Source organism: Danio rerio, chromosome 14, assembly GCF_052040795.2.
Source record: "Danio rerio strain M-AB ecotype USA chromosome 14, GRCz13ab, whole genome shotgun sequence".
Lineage (NCBI taxonomy): Eukaryota > Metazoa > Chordata > Actinopteri > Cypriniformes > Danionidae > Danio > Danio rerio.
This window is the reverse complement of record NC_141034.1, coordinates 4,136,959-4,153,077: the sequence shown is the minus strand read 5'-3', so window position 1 is coordinate 4,153,077 and position 16,119 is coordinate 4,136,959. Positions and strand designations below refer to the sequence as shown.

Sequence of the window (16,119 nt, the reverse complement as noted above, 5' to 3'; positions counted from 1 at the left end):
TGACTTGGGAAATATTTAAAAAAAGAAACCAAATTCAAAGGGGGCTAATAATTCTGACAACTGTATGTGACCCTGAACCACAAAACTAATATCAATTTGAGACCAAGAACTAACAAGGCTCTTAACATTGTCCAGAACATTGTCGAAACAAACATAAAGCTGAATGCATAAGTTTTCCATTAATAAATGGTTTGTTAGCATAAGACAAAATTAGGTCAGGGTATTACAAATCTTGAATCTGTAGTTCAAAACAACTAAATACAAAATAAGTACTGAACACTTCTCCATTTTTCTCAGAAAACATAGTTAAAAAGGTGCTGTTGACATGAAATTTTCCCCTGATATTGGTAACAACCAAAAAAATCCATGTATGCAAAGAAAACAAATCTAAGTAGTTTACAAATTAAGTTATGTGTAATAAAATGAAATGATGCAGAGAAAAAGTATCGAACACATAAAGAAAGGAAGGTGTAGAAAGACATGTGGAGCCCAGTTAGCAGCTGAAATCTCTCAGTATTCTTCAGCAACCCTCTGCCCTTTCTAGGGGTAAATAAATATCTGCTGCTTCAGACCAACATTAGCAGGAGGATGAAGATGAAACCAGGGTGGACATTTCAGCAAGACAATGACCCAAAACACAGCCGAGGAAACTCTGAAATGCTTTCAGAGAAAGAAAATCAAGCTGTAGAATGGCCCAGCCAATCACCTGACTTGAATCCAATAGGAAATACAACATAAAGATCAGATTGATAGATGAGTTCCACAGAACATCAAGATTTTTAAACTTTGCTAAAGTCTGTGAAAAACTCACACCTGAGCAATGCATGTGACTTCAATCTCCATAGGTGTCTTTAAGCTGCCATCACCAATTTAACATTGAATTCAGTTCAGTAGTTGAGCACTTTCTCCTTGTGTCATGCCACTGTTTACACAGAACTCATTTTTCAGATTTTTTTTGTTTTGTTGTAGTTTTATAGTTGTATTGTTTGGGTTTTTAGAAAAATCTGGTTCAATTCCATGTCAACAGCTCCTTTAGAAATATTATTCCCAGGAAAACCATGACATGTTCAATTCTTATTTCCCCTGCGGTATATTGATGAAATTGCCTTTTTAAAATGTTGGTTAAATTAAGGGTTTAGCAATGCATTTTACTAATTAAAAATAGTTTTGGTATATCGCATTTTAAAAATTCATAGAACATGATATTAACATAATATTCTAATGATTTTTCAACATAAAAATGGAAATCTAGAATTTTGACTCATACAATGAATTTCTAGAATATACCCGTGCAACTTACTTTTTATTTATTTATTTATTTATTTTTATTTATTTTTATTTATTTATTTATTTATTTATTTATTTATTTATTTATTTATTTATTTATTTATTTATTTATTTATTTATTTATTCATTGTTTGTTTGTTTGTTTGTATTTATTGTATTTAATTATTTATTCTTTGGTCCAGTGTCACATATTTGATCTCATCGCAGAAACGAATCGTGAGAAATGATGACACCAAATGCTTTAGAGGAAAGGCCATGAGGACAAACAAACAATACATTTTGCATTAAATACTAGTCTGTATATTGCATTATCAAAATTAAAAGCCGCAGGGAAATATATGCCAAAATAACAGCATAATGATAAATGAAACTGGGCAGAACACTGTGATTTCTTGTCCTGGTCATTTGAATAATAGATAACAGAAAATGGGCTGAAAATGAGGCAACAAGCAAATTGTATTACACGTCGCTCACTTCCATTAGCTAAATTAAACCATTTCTGAAGATCTTGCCATGAAAGAATGGAAAATTCAACAGCAGAACCGGCAGTTTTCAACTTCCACTGACCTTCAGCAACATTTCCAGCAGATAAAACCTAAATTTAGTTGAAGTTTCTACTTTTTTTAGCTTACCTTAAATCACCCCTATGAAATTTTTAATCAAAATATATCTTTGAAGAATACATTTAAAAGGGCATTTTACACAGTTGGGAGCATCTTACACCTCAGAAAATGAATGAGAGCATTTGTTTTCCCATCATACATTTCTTCTTCTGCACAACTGTCATTTAAAAAAGCCTATCATCTCCCTTCCAGGCTATTAATACATATTCAGAGACCTTTTAGTTCATATTCAGGGCTTTTTTAGTTCTTTTAAAGATGAGTAATTCCTTGTGGGCAAATGTGAATTGTAAAGAGCTCGACAGCATATCAAAAGTCAAAGAGGGGACGATAATGGCATAAATACGACTCATAAAGATTGGCTTAAAATATTAACAATCTCAACTGAAATATGCAACAGTTGCCACTATTTAATGTCATTGAATTCTACCTGTGTCACCGTTCATTCACATCAGTCCATCTCGATATGTGTCCAGGGATACATTTTTTAGAACCGAGAAATATGTACATTGCACTATGCCTGCTTGCAGTTTTTTGTTATTTTACAAATCCACTAGAGGGCGTTGTGTACATTTTTCATAATCTTAAATATTCAATTGGATCACTTTTCTCATACGTGCCATTTCTCATAAGTCCACCAGAGGCCGCTGTGTAAATTTCTGCCAATCTCAACATCTTTTTTGTGCAGCTAGCTTTTCGCTAATATATCAGCTTGATATCGACTGACCCACCTGGCACCTTCCTTCAACCCAACTAATAGTGTTTTCAAAGGCAAACTAGAAAAAAGCCATCACATCTGTGTGAATTTACCTCTATTTCATACTTGTTTTATGAGTTTCATTTTACGTGGTTTCTTCATCTTTCGCTGAACCCTGGTTCACTTGCGAACATATTTCTCGGTTCTCAAAAATGTAGCCCTGGGCACATTTTACCAATGAGTCTATGTTGCATCAGTCACATTTAAAAGTGTCCATAAAGATCTGCTCAAAAAATTTACAACCTCTTCTGAATTATGCAACAGTTGTCATTATTTTTTTTTAAATATCATCGAATTCGACTCAAGCGCCACCTTTCATTCACATCCGTGCAACTCAGGCTTATTGGAGATATGTGTCTATGGCTACATCATTGAGAACCAAGAAATATGTACCCTGGGCCACGTTTGCTTGCAGTTTTAGTTTCACAAACCCACTATAGAGTGCTGTGTACATTTTTGAAAATTTCAAATATGTAATCATGTTTTCTTATATGTGCTAGTTCTTGTAAGTTCACCAGAGGCTTGTCATTGTGGATAATATATCAGCTTGATATCGACTGGCCCACCTGGCATCTTTCTTAAACCCAACTGATAGTGTTTTCAAAAGTAGAATAGAGGAGAAAAACCTTACAGCTGCATCCTTTTACTATGATCTAATACTTGTTTTATGGGTTTTACCTGGGTTCTAGAGCCATCTTTTGCTGAACTAGAACCCCATTACATTCCATTACATTCTGTTTTTTTTTTTTTTTTTGGTTGTCAAAAATGCAGTGCTGGGCACATTATCTCGAGCCTGTGTTGCATCGGTCACATTCAAACGGTGACTATGTTTACTTGAACATCAGTAATCAAATTATTTGCCTTAAAGGTACTTTATGTAGTTTTTGACTTCTAAATCCCTAATATGCTTGCAGATATTTAAGAAACATGCCAAGTGAACAGTCTTGCTTATCTAAAAACAATGCTGAAGTCAGATAATCTGCTTTGAAAATGTGCTTTCCATGCCAGAACGTCTGTCTCTGTTTTGGTTCTTTTAACCCGCCCACTGCCAGTTTAGCCAATTATATTTCATCACCTTGAGTTGCCTTGGTGGAAAACAGCGTATTTCATTCATTCAGTCAGGAAGGCTCTCAGAGTACGCCTCCGTGATCGCTATGCGACCTTAGGTGGACAGTAACAGCCTCCGAAATGAGATGCAGATTCAGAGTTCTACCTGAAGTTATTAATTAGCAAATAATATAAATATTATAGTATTGTAAACATTAGGTGAGCATGAAATTGAAATACAGCCATTCAGTAACACAGAATAGTGCACTTACTGCACTCCAACAAAATGGTAAGGTTTACAATCTATTTAATACATATGAAACCTCTTTAACATGATTAAATGTACATGCTGAATCACTGATATGTGTTGGCCTGCACTGAATTACAGTTCTAGAGTTTATTTTCAAGCAGCTTATTTTATTCTCTGGATCTTTTATTTAGAGTATATCTGAATAAGATAATAATATGATAAAGGTGTTTCATGTGTTGCGTTTTAAATGATCTTTTTATGTTCCTGTTTTACATGTTATAGCACATGGTTTGGTTAACATCATCATTACGCCAGCATTCAGAGCTAGTTTCCTCTGGCGTTTCACGCCACTTGGCGTTCATCACAGAACCATATGCGATTTTGGGTGTTTAATTTTTTTTATTTTACAAGTTCAACTGCAGTTAACTTCTCACACTAAAAGGCCACCTCTGCCATTTCATTCACTAACTTTTCATTCAGGCAACCATGACAAAAGCACTTCATAATGTCCATTATTCTCAGCATAGTCACCATTTCTCGCTCGCACCACAAATGTGCTTTTACTTGAAGCCATTCTCTCTTATTTAACGTCAAATGGCTGACAACTGCCGTGTGTGCGTCCAGCTGCAAAATGTAGTGTAAAGTACCAAACGGTAATAGTTTGATCAAGGTTTACATGGTAAACATGGCTATTTACATATAGGTAGACTCTTAATTAAAGTATTGTCTTAACTGAATTAAAATCTGAGTATTCGTGTCCAAGTAAACATGCTCAGGGTCAACACTTGCTAGTTAATGCTGCCCCCGCTGGCAGGAATGGTAACTACACCCATTAGCATCTTTCAAACCACACAACTCCAGCAAGCTGACAGATTGGATGGAAGAGCGCTGAAAGAGACGCATTGCTGTTTGTGTGTTTGTGCGCTGAACATTGGAGGACATGTTCTCCTATTACTCCCTCTACAACAACACCCTGCAGAAACATTAATCATTTGCCACAGACGCACAACACTGCTAAAGCAGAAACTCGCTGTCTGAACGGTAACGTCTGTCATTTGAATGTCAGCAGCAGCAATGGCTTTTTGTTTGACATTTCACAGAGGAAGAAAACAAACGACGAGGCCGAATAATATCATAAGACGTCTCATTTTAGGCCTTTTAGACACAAAAAATAATGCATTTGTAATGTAACATCAAAGAAAGGATCATCTGTACTGTACACTGTGATTCATGCATAAAAGAGAGGCATTGTTGAAGGAAATCCTCTAGATCAGGGGTCTCAAACTCGCGGCCCTCAGTGCAATATTTTGTGGCCCGCGCCGACCGCTGTACTCTGACAGAATCAGCGGAGCGGGGAGAGAGAGCGCTCCCCGCTCCGCTGATTCTATGCGTACACAGCGCGCTTGTGCGTTCTGATCAGCTGTGTTGTCGCGCGCGTACTCAAGAGCGGTGTTATCGCGCGCCTACTGAAGGGCGGGACCGAGGGTGTGTCGCGTCGCGGGGGCACTTTTGATCATTTTGAAAGGGCACTTTCTATGCAAGACTAAAAAGGGCATGTGCTCTGAACAGGTTGAGCCCTATGTGTGCACGTGCCTGCCTGCATCTTATATATATTATCCGCCTGATCTCACTAGAAAACGTAAGTATTTTAAGTTTTGCCAGTTTAGTGGCTAATTCGTACGAAATGGTACGATTTTTAAAAGGAGGCATGGCACCTAACCCCACCCCTAACCCCAACCGTCATTGGGGGATAAGCAAATCGTACTAAATTGTACGAATTAGATCGTACGAATTTATACAAATTAGCCACTAAATGAAAAAGTTACGAATTGCCGTGAGATTGTGTTGATATTATAGGTAGATACAGACTGGTACAGACTGATGTGACTGGAGTGGGGTGGGGGTGTTTTATTTATACATATATACGCCTTTTTTTTAGGTGAGGGAATGGAAGTTTTGAGTGAGTTCCCCCACTTTTTTCCCTAGGACTTCAATAAGTCAAAGTACAGGTCTAGACTTAATGATGATCATCTTCAAGCCATACTGAGAGTCTCAACTGCTTCCGCTCTAAAGCCAAATGTGGTTCAGATTTGTGAGAAGAAGCGCTGTCAAGTCTCTGGCAGCAAGAAGTAGGCAAAAGATGCCATGTTCAGAAGAACTGTTCATAATCTTCACTCAATGTTCTATTAATGTTCAGGACACTTCATGTTCAGAAGAAATAATTAAAACTGTTAATAATGACATTTGAGGACTTTTTTTTGTGAAATCCCTTATGCGGCCCAGCCTCACCCAGACTTTGCCTCCTGCGGCCCCCAGGTAAATTGAGTTTGAGACCCCTGCTCTAGATAATGTTCACACAATTTGCTGTATATCAAGAATGGTGCTGAAGCCTGAGACCACATAGAAGAGTTTGTACTACCAAGGTTTCATTAGTTCGTGTATTTACTAAAAATAGTAATGAACAGCATTTATTAATCATAGCTCAACATTTACTAATAAATTATTGAAATCCAAAGAAAAAGGCATTCTCAACACACAATACCCCAATAATGACAACGTGAAATAAGAGTTTTTTACACTGCTGCAAATTTATAAAAAGCAAATAAGCGGTAAAATCACATGTACATCAGTATTGACAGCCTTTGCCGTGAAGCTCTAAATTGAGCTCATATTCTGTTTTCACTGATCATTTAATTCATTGGAGTTTAAGCTTCATTGGAGATCACCTGTGGTCAATTAAGTTGACTGGACATGATTTGAAAAGGCATACACCTGTCTATATAAGCTCCCAGGGTTGACAGTGCATGTCAAAGCACAAACCAAGCATGAAGACAAAGGAATTGTCTGTAGACCTCCAAGACAGGATTGTCTCGAGGCACAAGGGAAGGTTACAGAAACATTTCTGCTGCTCTGAAAGTTCCAATGAGCACAGTTGCCTCCATCATCCGTAAGTGGAAGATGTTTGGAACCATCAGGACTCTTCCTAGAGCTGGCCGGCCATCTAAGCTGAGTGATAAGGGGAGAAGGGCCTTAATCAGGGAGGTGATCAATAACTAGATGGTCACTCTGTCTGAGCTCCAGCCTTCTTCTGTGGAGAGAGGAGAACCTTACAGAAGAACAACCATCTGTGCAGCAATCCACCAATCTGGCCTGTATAATAGAGTGGCCAGACGGAAGCCACTCCCCGCCTGGAATATACCAAAAGGCATCTTAAGGACTTCCAGACCATAAGAAACTAAATTCTCTGGTCTGATGAGACTAAAGTTGAACACTTTGGAGTGAATGCCAGGGGTTACATTTGGATAAAACCAGCCACCACTTATCACCAGGCTAATTCCATCCCTACAGTGAAGCATGGTGGTGGCAGCATCATGCTGTGGGGATGTTTTTCAGCAGCAGGAACTGAAAGACTAGTCAGGATAGAGGGAAAGATGAATGCAGTAATGTGCAGAGACATCCTGAATGAAAGCCTGCTTCAGAGTGCTCTTGACTTCAATCTGGGGGCGACGATTCATCTTCCAGCAGGAAGCGTGCCACCAAAATATCAATGGAGTGGCTTCACAACAACTCTGCGAATGTCCTTGAGTGGCCTAGCCAGAGCCCAGACCTAAATCCTATTGAACATCTCTGGAAAGATCTGATAATGACTGTACACAGTCCCTTCCCATCCAACCTGATAGAGCTTGAGAGGTGCTGCAAAGAGGAATGGGCAAAAATTCCCAAAGACAGGTGTGCCGAGCTTGTGGCATCATATTCAAAAAGACTTGAGGCTGTAATTGCTGCCAAAGGTGCATCAACAAAGTATTGAGCAAAGGCTGTGAACACTGATGCACATGTGAATTTTTCATTATGGAGTATTGTGTGTAGAATGTTGAGGAAATGAATGAATTTGATCCATTTTGGAATAAACTAACATTAAAAAAATGTTTAAAAGTGAAGCACTATGAATACTTTCTGGATGCACTGTACCTTAATCATATTATTGTCTTATTCATGAAGGCAAATAATTTGATTACTGATGTCCATTTAAACACAGTCAGTGAGAAGCACCAAATACTAAGACAATCTCAAATTCATGTCATACTCTTCAATTCAACTTTTTACTGGAATTGATATGCTGACAGCATCGTTTCCAAATGAACCTTTTTGTCCTAAATGCATAAAAAAGATTCACTTGTGGCCTCAGACTTTTATCCGTCCTGCCCCTCAGACAAAAAGCCTGTCTATTTAATGGAGAAAAGGCCTCATCAGAGGTTTTGCTTCCGTGCCAAAGCATATAATATCCACTCCGATTAATTACCGGCCATATTCTGGACGTGTTCGTACTGCATATAAAAACCTGCAGATGAAAAGCGCAGCTCTTTGTCCCTATGAGAGATCTATTCAGAAAGAGATCTTTGAGAGGGGGAAAAAAACTAAACTGAAACGTATGAATTTGTTTGTTCCATTAAACAACCTGCTTTGCTTTTGTGCACCAGATCAAACTTGACAAACCAGGCGAATCTGCATTTCAAAGACTGGCTTGTTACATATCTAATTACGCGCAGGTAGAAGAAGGGTCAAGGAACCATGGCAACACCTGCTGCAGGAAGAAATGCTGTCACTTCTCTGAGCATGCACAAACGCATTAGTTGACATCAGCAGAGAGTAAGTACACCTTTTATTCAGAAGCTCAACGGAAGCAATATGAGGGGGGGAAACAATAGAGCAACGCTAAGAATCTACACGGGCATCTCTAGTCGAAGATTTTTGTGTGCAGGATTCCCAAAGAAACTTTAGGCAGCTTTTAGAGTTAAATCGCTGATGAGATATTCGCTAGTGACGTTTCTTTATTCTTAATTGATTATTAAAGGTAATCATACTGTTAAATAGTGTTGCAAAGAACAAGTAGAAGACTTTTTACTTGTGTTTGTTTTCATAAAATGCGACTGCGGCCACTTTAAGGCTCATAAAATAAACTCTTGATGGTACATTCAGATCTTATGAAGCAAACAGACTCAGGATTAATGGTTCAGGTTAAAAGTTCACTCAAAATAAACATCTACTCAATGCCTATGCCTTTGGGTTTCATTTTTCTGTTGGACATAAAAGAAGATATTTTGAAGAATGGTGGAAATCTGTAACTATTGACTTGCATACTAAGGAAAACGCATATTATGGAAGTCAGTGGTTACAGGTTTTCAACACTCCTGTTTTTTTTTTTTTAAGATTCAGTTTTGGCCTTTTTGCCTTTATTATTAGATAGGATAGTATTGAGACAGGAAGTGAAGTGGGAGAGAGAGAGGGGGGGGGGAATGTCGTTGAGCCAGGATTCGAACTCGCGACGCCCTGACATGCTATTGCACCATATGTCGGCACACTAACCACTAGGCTATTGCGCCAACCCAACACTCCTGTTTTTTTTTTATTTTTTTAAGATTTAGTTTTGGCCTTTTTGCCTTTATTATTAGATAGGATTGAGACAGGAAGTGAAGTGGGAGAGAGAGAGAGAGGGGGGGGGGGGGTAGGGAAATGTCGTTGAGCCAGGATTCAAACTCGCAATACCCTGATGTGCTATTGCACCATATGTCGGCATGCTAACCACTAGGCTATTGCGCCAACCCAACACTCCTGTTTTTTTTTTTTTTTTTAAGATTTAGTTTTGGCCTTTTTGCCTTTATTATTAGTAGGATAGTATTGAGACAGGAAGTGAAGTGGGAGAGAGAGAGAGAGGGGGGGGGTAGGGAAATGTCGTTGAGCCAGGATTCGAACTCGCGACGCCCTGACATGCTATTGCACCATATGTCAGCACACTAACCACTAGGCTATTGCGCCAACCCAACACTCCTGTTTAACAGATTTGTGACAAGCGTGAGTAAATGATGACAGCGTTTACATTTCTGGGTGAATTATCCCTTTAACAAGTACTAGTATTGAATAAATAAATACTAACATCTATAAAATAAGTGATAGGTTTGGTTTTGGGAGCATTGCACTACCTTTAGAGCTGTGGATTAAAGGTAAGAAGGCTGTAAATGATCGTTTAGCTTTCAAGAGTTCACACTTAGCTGATAATCAATAAAGCGTATTTGGCATGCTGTCCCGGGAGAGAGCCCTGAGCTCGTAATATCCTCGAGCCCAGGGCTCCCTCCCGTTAGAAGGGCGAGAGGGGAATTCGAGGTCAGGTAGGTCTCGAGAACTCCCCTGCTTGTCACCGTGAGAAGTGTAAACTCAGGTTGTATTGGGTGATACTTTGTTTTAGTCGATTGGCTATGGTTTATGTTTTTGGACGGTGGGAGGAAACCGGGGAACCCGGGGAAAACCCACGCGAACACGGGGAGAACATGCAAACTCCACACAGAAACACCAACCAGCCCGATGGGTTGGACTAGCGGTGTTCTTGCTGTGAGGCAACAGTGCTAGCCACTGGGCCACCGTGTCGCCCAATCAGAAAAAGTGGGAGGATGTAGAGGTGGAAAGGGGGAGAGCTTCAAGACGAAGATAACTGGAGTGAAAAACTCTGGTTATTTATAATGCTTCCGTAATCATCTAATAGGGCTGATTACGGAGCTAACAAGGAGCCAGCCGTGTTGATTATAAGCACGTGATCATCTCGAAATTAGTTTATGAATAAACCACACTTAATAAGGGCACAGTGTTTCGTAATGAGCCAAAATATATTGATTTTGCCTGATAAATGTATTTATTTATTTATTTATTTTGTAAACTACAGTGCGGGTAGTCATTGACTTGCATTTTATGAAACACACTCTCTGACAGAGAAGAAAAAAGTTACTTGCATATTGGACAAACAAATAGTTGAGCAAATTATTAGCAGACTTTCAGTTTTGGGTGAACGACTGTATATGCCTTTTAAAGTGCTAATGCAACTTTGATGCATAATAATACTTATTTGACAATATAAAAATACTAATTTTTGTTTTATTTGTTGGAATATTATAAAATAGCATACATTCAAATAGAAATTATGTGCAAAAAGATTAATTAAACTGGGGAAATAATCGGTCATGAAGGCTATTTATAAGTATTATTAGTGACTTCCAGTAAATACACTTCAGGAAATCACACAGCTGTCTGACCTGTAGGACAGAAAATGCTGAAGCCAGAAGAACTGTGATTCAGCTCAATGTGTTCTCTTATTAGTCTAAAACAACAAGATGTACAAACATCAATCATGAGCCACAGCCGAAATGTTCCGTCTGATGGGGAACGCCTGTCATTTTAATGTCAATGGCTTTTTGCTAAAACACCAAGGATGGAGAGATTATAAACAAATCACAAGGCTGAACATTAGATGTCTCATTTTAGGCCTTTCAGAAGAAAACTGCACTTGATGTCCTACAGGGACAGGGATGTTTTATTATGTTAAACTCCTAATGGATCACCTGGGAACTTGTTGGAATAATAACTTTTAAAACATAACGAATAGCTCTAAATCATAAAGTCTTAAAAATAAAGGTGCCTTTGAGAAGCCAACAGGGTTTTTTCTATGATGCCATTAAAGAAACTTTTGAGTGAAATCAGTTTTTCCATATGTGAAGAGCAATTTCATAATCTGAAGCAGTGGGGCTCAAACTGTGGTATGCATACCACCTTCTAGTGGAATGCAGAGTAACCCAATACATGTACATGCAACATGTATTTAAAAATGTATCAAAAATGGTTCATATATGAATATGATGACATATAGCCTATATTTATGAGGTCCAAGCAGCATTTCCAGGCTTTGATGAATAGGATACTATAGGTTAACACTTTACATTTAAGTACAGGAGATTTTTTTTACATTTTAAGAACAGTAGCCTATCATTTTTAAAGAACTTTTAAAAGCACATTTTAATTTAAACGTTGACATTTTATTTTGTCTGTTTTTTTACATATAAGCGCAGTAGTGTTAATGTTCAAACTATTTATGAGGCTGAAAGTGTCAGATAATTATAAATATTATTAATAATAGTAATAAATCCGCCACATTTTTAAACTGTGCAGAGCTGCCGCTGCTTAGGCCTACTACGTTATTGTATTTCAATTACTGGTCATTTGGTGGTACTCGGAGGGACAATTTTTTCTGAGGTGGAACTTGATGAAAAAAAGTTTGAGAATCACTGATCTAAAGTATCTTATTTCACCTTAATGTTTTTGGAATTTAAAGATTGATGGAAGCAAAGACGTTAAAGTTTCTTCGTGGAACCATCAAAGCTGGTTAATAAACTTTATTTTTAAGAGTGAAGTTCCACATAGAGATGAACTGAGAATATAAGCAAGCAGATGGTTTATTTCAGTATGTTTGTGGCTTGTTACAATATTATAAAACAAATCCTTGGTGTTGTTTGCTTCCCAATTATAGCCATTTCCATGGGAATCCTGTACACATGCGTGTAGGAATTTGACTAGGGGTGAATTCGGAATACAATCAATCAGGGAGGTCAAAAAAAACAAAAACAAACGTTGCATGTTTACTTCAAGCATACTTTCAGTACGTTTACCTTCTCATATATTGGTAACTTCTTTTGTTTTTGTGCCCTGCTGGAATACTGTAAGAAAATTATCCTTTAGGAAAGGTCCCGAACTTCCGATTAGGAATCCTGTACACAAACCTTTGGGATTTTGACAAGGGGTGAACCGAGAATGCAATCAGGAGCCAGTCAGGAGGGTGGAAAAAAACAAATGTTGCATGTATACTTATAATCCCTTCCGTACGTTTACCTTCTCTGGATCGTTTATGAACGACTGTTCACCGCCTGTAGGATTTCCAATGTTGGCTAAAACCTCGGATGGATAAAAAAGTGCATTAGGCAACAGCTGGTCGCCGTCACACCGAAATAAAGGTGTCGATTCCAAGTTCGGCGTGCCGACTGCGTGATTGTCAGTGCAAAACTGCAATGTTCCCGCGCTATTTGCCGCTCGTTTCCCCGGGGAATATGTCCTCGTACGCGGGTGGCAACTCGTTGTGAAGCGGGTAGGAAAACGGGTACGTGTGATTTAGCTCCGGGTTCGAGGGCGAATAGCCTGGCAGCTCCATAGACGGGTGACCCCGACTTTGCACCTCCCCGTCCGTCTCGTCCAACGCGTGAAACACCCCTAAGTTGATGTAGGACACCGGCTGGAACTCCGTAACCGCGAAGTCGCGCTCCTCGTTAAGGATGATGCGCGCGCTCTGCCGCTGCGCTCGGCGTCTCCGGTGAAACTGCGCCGCTTGGTAACGCTTAATGATCACCAGGTTCATCAGCCCCAGGAGGCACTCCAAAGTGTTAAGGACGGTGGAGACCACCAGACCCTTCTGGTACACCTTGAGCCGGTCGCACGCCGGGTTTACATCCACAGAGTCCTGGCAATAGTGCGCGTACTTCCTCTCCACAAGGGACACCGTGTCTCCGTCCACCACCGCGCCCGAGAACGCCGTGAGGACCCCCAACAGAAACACTAAGATCCCAAAGAGGAAGAAATTGGCGCACCTGGGCTTGCCCCGGCAAAAGACCAGCGCCACCCCCATCAGGACCTGCCCGAGAGCCACCAGGATGCCCGAGTAGAAGGCGCCGGCCGCGGTGGCCAGGTGGAAGTGCGTTCGCACCCCGGAGCCCAGCGCGATGCATTTGAATCCCACGACCACCGCGCTCACGGCGCACACGAAGAGCAGACTGCTGGAGACGATGGTGCACAGTCCTTTGCCACTCAGCTTCATTATAATCCACCTCTACCTCCTTCATCCTCCTTTGTCCTCCTCGTCAGCTCCTCTGGAAGCGCTGTCAGTTGGTGACATGACTCGCCGGTGCTGCTTGCGCTTCGGTTCTAGGATCTCCGGCTCGCTCTTATTAATTATGGATGGTCTCCTTCTGCGGTAACGGCCCCCTAAATCCAACCCAGAGGTTGCGGGCACCTTCATGACCCTGTCGCTCCATCCATCCAGTCCCCTAAGGCGGTGAAGCGCATCCCTCGCGTGTGCTGCTGCTGCTGGAGAGGGAAGTGTCCTCCTCTCCTCCTCCTCCTCCCTCTCTCATGCAGCACTGAGACTGAGAGCTGGAGCTGAAGGCTGGAGATCAGGGGAAAGCGATCCGACCCCCTGCTGGTCTCACTAACCAACTGCTGAATCTGTGTGTGTGTGTGTGTGTGTCGTAGAGGCGCTCGGAGGGGTCTTCGTGATGTCACACTTTTACATTTGCGTCTCGGTTTAAATATAACAGCGGTAACAGCGTGTCAGCATCCGGCGCGTCACAGAGCGCTCTGAACACTGCGGGGTACAAAAGTGAAAACCTCACTGAAAATACACTTTCTTTCTTTCTTTCTTTCTTTCTTTCTTTCTTTCTTTCTTTCTTTCTTTAAATTTCAAACATCAAAATAAAAGGTTAATTACAATGTATTTTTTGTCTATTAATAATTTTAATCAGGCCATATTATTATTATATGTGTTGGTATATTTGAATATGTTATTTTTGTGAATATGTTTCTTTCTTTCTTTCTTTCTTTCTTTCTTTCTTTCTTTCTTTCTTTCTTTCTTTCTTTCTGTCTTTCTTTCTTTCTTTCTTTCTTTCGTTCTTTCTTTCTTTCTTTCTTTCGTTCTTTCTTTTTTTCTTTCTTTCTTTCTTTCTTTCTTTCTTTCTTTCTTTCTTTCGTTCTTTCTTTCTTTCTTTCTTTCTTTCTTTCTTTCTTTCGTTCTTTCTTTTTTTCTTTCTTTCTTTCTTTCTTTCTTTCTTTCTTTCTTTCTTTCTTTCTTTCTTTCTTTCTTTCTTTCTTTCTTTCTGTCTTTCTTTCTTTCTTTCTTTCTTTCTTTCTGTCTTTCCTTCTTTCTGTCTTTCTTTCTTTCTTTCTTTATTTCTTTCTTTCTTTCTGTCTTTCCTTCTTTCTGTCTTTCTTTCTTTCTTTCTTTCTGTCTTTCCTTCTTTCTGTCTGTCTGTCTTTCTTTCTTTCTTTCTTTCTTTCATGGTTTTCAAACATCAAATCAAACGGTAATGTACAATTTATTTTTAAATAATTTATTATTGTTTGTGTTTGCAGTACATTTGAATATGCCCTGTTTAAAAGGGTAATTCAGACAAAAATGAAAATTGTCATAATTTATTTACCCTTTACTTGATCCAAACCTGTTTGACTGCCTTTCTTTTTTTTAACACAAGGGAAGCTATTTTAAAGTAAGCTGGAAACCTGTAACCATTGACTTCCATATATGATTTGTTTTCAATGGTTACAGTTTTTCAGCTTTTTTCAAAATATCGTCATCTTGCAATTATAAAGTTCTGTCTGCGTTCTCAATGATTTTGAGATATTGAGCTTTAAAGGTTTTGCATTCCATAGCAAACAGTATGTGTAACATTTTTTTTATTATTTTATTATCAAGTTAAAAAAATGTAAACAAATTATTAAAAAAACATCCCAAATTGTAAATAAGTTGTCATTTAATAAAAACATGTCAAAAACTCAATTTTGACAAAAATGTCAGATAGAACCTAAGGTGACAATATCTTCTTTTGTGTTGAACAGAATAAAGAAACTCGGGTGAAAGTGAGTAAATAGTGGATAGATGTAATTATTTGGGTAAACAATACATTTGATTAATTATTTTAAGAAAAAAATATATATTTTTATATATTTATATACAATATAAATTATACTAATATATATATATATATATATATATATATATATATATATATATATATATATATATATATATATATATATTGTGTAAGCAATATCACATGAGTAGCAGTGCAATATGGCTGTATATCGGTACTGGTGGGAGGCATGCATTGGCTTGAGGCCTTAGCATGCCTTGAGTGTCTTAGTGTGCCTAGTGGTGATATACAGCCATATCATACTGCTACTGGTGTGATATTACGTTTATACAACAGTTTGACAGCATAATCGTGGAGAGTCTAAAACTCTTTTGTAAGAGGAACTACTTTCTTCCGCCATCCATTTACATCTGCAGCTGACGTCAGAACAGCAGACATCATTGCTACTTCACAAACGCCACTTTAGAGCTAGTATTTGAATGACTCTCTAGCGGAATGTTTAAAGTGTTGACAAAACAGGGGATTTAGCTCACATTTAAAGATTATAAGGCTGAACGGCATGAAATGCCATTAGTCTACGGAGATTTCCCAGTATTTCTCTGTTGCAATCGGGAGATAATTAACTCAGAAAAAGACAAAGCGGCACAA

General features: G+C 38.9%; 2 protein-coding genes across 2 annotated transcripts in view; both read right to left on the bottom strand.

The window, feature by feature from the left end:
- LOC147833832 (uncharacterized) overlaps positions 1-16,119 on the bottom strand; it is an 863,518-nt gene that overhangs the window by 759,583 nt on the left and 87,816 nt on the right. The window lies entirely within an intron of this gene.
- On the bottom strand, positions 12,417-14,047 carry tmem271 (transmembrane protein 271). Its single transcript, XM_087281210.1, has 2 exons — positions 12,627-14,047; positions 12,417-12,558 (listed from the first exon to the last, which is right to left on the bottom strand). The coding sequence occupies exon 1, from the start codon at positions 13,641-13,643 to the stop codon at positions 12,855-12,857; it is 789 nt and encodes a 262-aa protein (XP_087137336.1). The 5' UTR covers positions 13,644-14,047; the 3' UTR covers positions 12,417-12,558; positions 12,627-12,854.